The sequence below is a fragment of the Solea solea genome, chromosome 13 (genome assembly GCF_958295425.1).
Source record: "Solea solea chromosome 13, fSolSol10.1, whole genome shotgun sequence".
Lineage (NCBI taxonomy): Eukaryota > Metazoa > Chordata > Actinopteri > Pleuronectiformes > Soleidae > Solea > Solea solea.
Genome location: NC_081146.1, coordinates 7690661 through 7697661, shown reverse-complemented (window position 1 = coordinate 7697661; position 7001 = coordinate 7690661). Strand labels below are relative to the sequence as shown.

Below are 7001 nucleotides of genomic sequence, written 5' to 3'. Positions count from 1 at the left end.
GAATTAGAGATACACTCCATACACATGAATGCACGTGTGACGTCATTTTGACAAGTAAAAACTGAATTGCAGATATCTTAAACTGTAGTTTTGGCTAGGAAGAACGACGTCACATATATCTACAAATACAATTCCTACTAGTCACGATGAAATTACGACGTGTCAAAACGACGTCACATGTATTTGCACTGGTAATATCCAAACTTGGCGATTAAATGTTAAAAAAGGCTTGTCATGGAGACTGACGCGGACCCTCGTTTAAATGTGTACTAGGTTGTTTAAAAGATGTTAAAGAGTGGAACTGACTCATGTTGGCAGTGATAGATACTCTTGGTGTAGGTTTTAACATTTTCAAATGTTCGTGTACTGGTTTAATGTCCTGAGTGTGAAGAATTTGTCAACCTGACCAAACTCCATTTTCCTCTGTTGTTGTTGTCGTCGCCGTCGTCTGGCTCCTGTCACCTGATTGGCCGAAATGAATTGTGCTAATGCTGCGTCATTTCCTGCTGTAAGCTGCATGATGGCGGTGCCCATGGCTGGTCTGGCACATTGACGTCGCCGGCAGGTGTGCGCTTTGTCCTATCGCTTAAACTCTAAACACTGGTCGTGTCTCTTCATAACAGTAGCCGAAGTCATCGCCAGTGAACATTGATGAAGTGAACTGAAGGTAAACGGCTATATGTGCTCTCACCACTCCGCGCCGCTGTTAGCTGTTAGCTAAGAGTTTACTACACAAGGTTAGAGGACTAATTGTGTGAAAAAGCACACGAGTTGCTGTTTTGGATTCTTGAAATTAATTTAACTCTCCTTGTCCTCTGTGTTTTAGATCATGGCGCTCCACAGACTGTCCTTCAGACTACGGCAAACGGTGAGGTCAATATGAAAGGGAATGAAATGTAGAAGAATCTGCTTCAGGGTTGCCAGGTCTGCGCATCAAAACCATTTCAATGGCCAATTGCAACCAAGTCAGCTCAATATCAGTATTCAAAATATGCTATTACCACACTGCAAGTGCAGCATCTTTACTGTGTTGTAACATCTACAAATACAGCACACTAACGGGCATGTTTAGGTGGTAGACTTTAAAGCAATTTACTGTTATAATCATTGACCTATTGACGACCTTGCATAATTACACAGTACACTAGAGATGATGAGTAAGTCACACATATGCAAGTCCGAAGTCATTGTGAGAATCAAGCACATCAAGTCGTATCATAGCTTGATGCAAGATGAAGATGATTTCCCAGATAGTCCACACTCTACCAACATAAAACTTTGCTCATATTTTCATTGCAATTTATCAAGAAACCCAAGACAACCAAAATCAAACCAACCTATGTTAGATATTATTAATAACATGAGTTAACCTGGGAACTGCAGACCATATTGCTGGGACATTATTCACAACAGTCCGATACAGAAGCACTTATCCCACCAGAAAGATTAAAACCAGCCAAAATTAAAGTTAACTTAAAGCTAACATTATTACATTATTATAACATCATTTCAAAACAATTTGAAGCCAGTTCTAATATCACATGATCACATTCACACTTGATGTTAGCTCTCATATCATGACCAGAGCTCCAAGTAGTCCTGGTACACGGCACTGGCTTATTGTCATTATCTTATTATTTTATGAATAAATCTTATTATTTTTGGAATAGCACCTTCCATGTCTGTAGTCTCTCTCTCATCCATCTCTGGTGTTACATCCTTTGGTAGGTTGTCAGGTTTTCACAGAAGCCTGCAAAATTGCAGCGTTAACTCCTCAATATTTCACGTCGCATAACAATAGTCCCCCACCTCTGCAGTGTACTTTATGTTTACATCAATGCCGTAGCTTGATTTGATCATTATTAGCTGATAATTGTATTGTACTTTTTAAAAATTTGAATTGGATTATAGTTCTGTTTTGTTTTCTTCCTTCATGTATCATATTGTAAAAAAAATGTGTGTCTCATTCAAATTTTTGCAGGTAACACATGTCAGGACCCTTCATACCACTAAATGCAGGCAGCAGCAGGAGTCTTTGGCTGCAGAGTCAGAACCTGAGCCTTTCTCCATTTTCAGAACGCGGGAAAACGATCCGGTGAGCAAAGTGTTCATATAGCACCAAGAGACAGAGTGAACATGTTGTTCACCTGTCTGGCTGAATCAGATTTGTGTTCATAGTCACTGTGATTTTTAGTTGACAAGCTCACTGTATCTTTCCAGGCGATTCAGTCTGAGAAAAACATCGGGCAGTATTACACTCTTCCTTCTGCACACATCCGCACTGTGTTCCCTCATGGCCTCCCCTGGCGCTATCAACAACAGGTGAGCTCTTGTTGGTGTCATTGCATGGGCACACCGGTTTTATTTTACTGGGTAAAACCTGTGGTGAATTTGTTTGACAATTTCAAATACTAATATATCTGCAATTAAGACAAATTTGACATTGTTGTTTTATAGATGAAGACGTTCAGTGAAGCCTGTATGATGGTGAGGCAGCCTGCTCTGGAGGTCATGTCTTATCTGAAGAAAACAGACTACAGCAAACCTGTGATGCGATATGTATTGTGTATCCTTCAAAACACACAGGCAGAACAATGAACATGCTCCTATTGTCTTAAATATCTTGATTTGCTGAATGCTGTTGGCCTTATCCAGTTGTTCAGATGGGGGGAGGGGGAGTGGGAAGACCTTGTCCCTCTGTCACACAGTCCACTACTGCTACACGCAGGGTTGGCTGGTGCTGCACCTTCCTGACGGTGAGACAAGCAATCACACATGACAGATGGTTGATAAACATTTCAGTAGTTACTCTTCTACATCTTCTGTGTTTGTTTGTTTTCAAACAGCTTTTCGCTGGGTAAAGAATTGTAAGGAGCTGCTGCCATCGTCGTTTAACACCTCTCGCTTTGACCAACCATTACAAGCTACAGAATGGCTGCGCAATTTTAAGATTACCAATGAGCCGTTCCTTTCAAAGGTAAGGAATTTTTAGGCAGAGGGCCTTTTAAGAATCAGAATCAGCCATCAGATAATATAAATTTAAGATGAATTTAAATATACATCCATCAGATTAAGGCAGGGAGGAATGGATAGATTAATTTTCACTGCACAAAAAACTACAAAGAAATTTAGTAGCAATCCTCAGGTGCACTCAAACATGAAATTAAACTATTATTTAATGTGCAAGGATATTAATACTAAAAAGCATGCTGTGTGTGTGTGTATATATATATATATATATATATGTATAATGTGACTAAATTTGTCACATTAACAAGCGCTTTGGCATTAACGGACTGTAAATGAGCCTTGACTGCCTCTCCACAGCAGTTGAGATCACATGCTGATCCATGTAAAGCAGATTAACTGCTTGATAATACAACCTGAATGTGCCCATGAACTGAGTTAAATGCAGTTTTTCTGCACAGTGCAATAGAAACAACGGCATGAGGGAAAAGTCGGATGTTTTAATGAAATCAGTAAAAAGTCAAGCCCTGCATGTAAACATGAATGTATGTGAAATGGGTTTGCATCCTATATCATTTATAATATTTTTAGAGCTTTTTAGAACATTAACTCAAGCCTTTTGAAAGACTTGCACGTTGTTCACAATCTTGAACATACAAACACTCCTATCTACAGAGATAATTTCTAAATGATTCTGGGTGGTGATATCAGTTATCATGGAACTAAATCAAAATAAAAATTCACATCTTTATATTACTTACTTTCCATGTTTCTTTTCTGCGCAAAAAACAATATCTGACGCCTTGTGCAGGAACTCCAGTGAGAAGCATGTCCATATAAAATATAAAAGAGTCAGTAAAATTGTTGTGCTTCTTTCTCAGATAAAGACAAAGCAGCGCTACGTGTGGACAAAGAGGGAGTTCACTGAGGAGGGAAGTCTATTAGGACAGCTGGTGGATCAGGTTAGTATTTATTTGTCTGTGTTGGAGTTGTGGTTTTTCTCACCTACAAAGACTTTTTCATCTCTTTGTTTTATTTCTATCAGTTACCCGCTATTTTTCCTGCTGCCGTAGCAACTGCCCCACAGGGGTCATTAAAGTTTCATCTTTCTCCTCGCCTGTGCTTAGTGCTGATCGATAGCCGATGAACTGAGCATGGTGATGGATCAGCACAATGGGTTTTTTTTGTACTATAAACTATCAAAGGCAGAATCCAGCAGTAAATGTATGTGCAGCCCTGGGAATTTCTCTTTTTTGCTCTGCTGCTGTTTAACTAATCATTGGACCCAAGCACTGCTGTACTGTGTATGGCCTGTCAGTTAATCTCTGTTGATATTACCATGAGCATTTTTTTTTTAGGAGATTTTAATCTTTTCTATTGTAATAAATTATTGATAAAAAGTGGTTTGATTAATTGGCCATACAGATGAATTGGTTTACCTCTATAATGGTGTGTCCTGTGCTGTAGGGTATATCCCGTGTGAAGAGCAGCAGCGATGTAGTGGGGGCCGTGATGAAAGAACTGAAGCTGCAAAGCGGGCAACCAGAGTCAAACTTTCGCTTAGCTGTGGCGGTGGATGGTGTCAACGCCCTTTGGGGACGATCCACCATCAAGAAGGAGGATAAGAGCACTGTAAGGAAATACACTCACAGACTTGTCATTTGTCACGCTTGTCTTCTTAACTTCTCATTTTCCACAGAACGTAAGTCTTATCTGTTTCTCTTTCTCGCCATCATCAGGTGGACCCAGATGAGCTCACTTTAGTTCATAACATGAGGAAGCTGATGAAGAACGACTGGGTGAGAAGAGCAAACCAACAATGTCAAACGTAGTTGCATGAGATTTAGACATTTCTTCCTTTTAACACTCAATCTCTTGTCTCAGACTGGAGGAGCCATCATCACCACTGTGGCTCAGAATGGGTCTCTCTACATGTCAAAGTCTGCCTATTTGCCTCAAGAGCTGCTTGGAGAGGTCAGAGGTTATTTATTTGTACTACTTTAACATAAAGCAGCTCTAATAGCAGCTTGGTCTTTCTGTGCCTGGCTATTTGATTATTTGTCAGGAAATTGTGATTTTTAACCTTCAGACTGGACCATTCTGTTTATCAGGTGTCAGTGGCAACAGCTGTTGCAAACTAGTAGAGGTTGACCGAGTGCATTGTTACGTTACCTGTAGTCCCCATTTCCAAAGAAAAGAACCATCAGAAATGGGAGAAAAGCTCAGTCAGTGTCATGATATTCCAAGAAAAATATCTAATAGAAAAAAAATTTTTTCGTTCTTCTCCAGTGACCAAGTAGCTACCTAAGTAATAGAAGTACATGTATTTCCGCAAGGTGGCAGCAGCAGCAAGCTCGCATTTGAACGGAACTGCATTCACACTCTGAGCTCAACACACTGTGGACCCTGCATTACTCACACTAGTTCTCATTCGCTGGGGTTTGTTGTTGTTTGTTTTCCTGGAGTGAAGAATTGCCCTAAAACAGTGGTTTTGGTTATTAATCATCAGGAGAAATCATGGATACACATTTCAAGCAAAAGTGGCCGTTTAATGAGCAAATACAGTCATTAACTCCACTCTGACGGGTTGAGGCAGAGCACCCATCAAGGACTATGAGAGCCAGTGTTTGCCAATACCAACAGGTTGTATAATGTCATGTCAGAGACAAGACAAATAATTGGTCGACCTCTAAAATCTAAATATAGAAGGGTATGTTGTTGGTATTTGAAAAGTATTTAAATTTGTCTTCCTTTTGTTAAGCCTATATATGGCCTTCCTCTTTACTTAGTGGGTTATTTTATACAGAAGAGAGAGTGAGTGTGAGAAAAGCTTTGTGGAAGAGAAACATAAACATACCGATTCCAAGAATGTGTCAGAACTGTCCCCTTCCTGTCTGCGTTGTTCTGTTTGTTTGCCTGGAAGCTGCACCTGCTGGCAGTGTGACACTGCATCATTTTTTTGTTTTTTTGTTGCACTGCGTTATTGTATTGTATTATTTATTGCAGTCATATTCGTCTGCTCCGTGTAACTCGATCAATTTCCTAATGGAAGAATAAATCCTTCCTTGTCAACCACCTCTTCCATTTATGGTCGACATGGATTGAACAATAAAACTCAAAGAAGGGTTTTATAACATTTCACAAAATGAAAAATGTCGCTGTTGTAATTGCACAATATTAATCATTTAGACGTCTGTTCATGAGCAGCAGCTGAATGGCTTTACTTTAGCCTGTTGTTGTTTTTTACTACTTCTAAAAACATGATACTGATTCCTGTCCTCTGTCTGGATTATATAAAAAAAGCATAATCTGTATTAGTTTGTATGTTGTGGCGTTTTTTCTGTAAGCATATTGTTATGTTTAATTAAATTAATTGTGACCCAGGCAGCTTTGTGATGATGCATTGACAGGTTTGATGTCCTCCTGTATTTTGACCTCATGTCTGTGTTTTGCTCATCAGAAGGGTTTTGACTACATGGACCCATTTATCCCGGTGTCCGTTGCAAACTATAGCGAGAAGGAGTTTGAGAGCTGTTACCTTTACTATATGGACCGTCAATGGCTGCAGCATCCACAGTGTAAGTGAAAATGGCATTTATCCTCTAATGAAACAAAATTATTCAAGTGATTCTGATTAACTAACTGGAATTTTTTTTCATCAGGCCGAACAGAGGAAGGAAAGAAAGAACTCGTCTTTTTGAGCAACAGAAATCCCAAAGTAATGGAAAGAATTTGTTCTTCCCTATGAAGTTGCCGAAAGACTTAAATCATCACACGCATAAAAACACAAACGCCACACAGAGGATATCAATGTCCTGCAAATAATAAACACAAAAAACATTCAAATGTCTTTGTCTACAAAGTGTAAATTATAATGTATGTGTGTTTACTTTGATAATAAAATGTTAAAGAAACCACAGAAGCTCTTTAAAAATGATTCACTCTCTTGTCAGGTCAATACAACTGTGAAGGATGTTTCTTTTCTGTTTGACAGTGATATTGCATAATATTCATGAGAGAGAGATTTTTGTAGA

At 39.2% G+C, this 7001-nt stretch overlaps 1 protein-coding gene across 2 annotated transcripts; it reads left to right on the top strand.

Moving 5' to 3' along the window:
• Positions 1–492: 492 nt before the first annotated feature.
• Positions 493–6904, top strand: dap3 (death associated protein 3). Of its 2 annotated transcripts, none has more exons than XM_058646724.1 (13): positions 493–667; positions 827–868; positions 1982–2095; positions 2221–2322; positions 2458–2566; positions 2664–2756; positions 2847–2977; positions 3849–3929; positions 4435–4599; positions 4707–4766; positions 4852–4941; positions 6428–6545; positions 6630–6904. In XM_058646724.1, the coding sequence occupies exons 2-13, from the start codon at positions 830–832 to the stop codon at positions 6713–6715; spliced, it is 1188 nt and encodes a 395-aa protein (XP_058502707.1). In that variant the 5' UTR covers positions 493–667; positions 827–829; the 3' UTR covers positions 6716–6904. The 2 variants fall into 2 exon arrangements, with proteins under 2 accessions (XP_058502707.1, XP_058502708.1); XM_058646725.1 differs by having other exon boundaries at positions 493–737.
• Positions 6905–7001: the final 97 nt, after the last annotated feature.

What these genes read in the sequence shown, in the direction of transcription:
- dap3 (XM_058646724.1), top strand. Translation starts at nt 830, where the DNA reads ATGGCGCTCCACAGACTGTCCTTCAGACTACGGCAAACG. An exon ending in GAACGCGGGAAAACGATCCG is followed by an intron (nt 2,096 to 2,220) that starts GTGAGCAAAGTG and finishes GTATCTTTCCAG; the next exon opens with GCGATTCAGTCTGAGAAAAA. An exon ending in ATGAGCCGTTCCTTTCAAAG is followed by an intron (nt 2,978 to 3,848) that starts GTAAGGAATTTT and finishes CTTCTTTCTCAG; the next exon opens with ATAAAGACAAAGCAGCGCTA.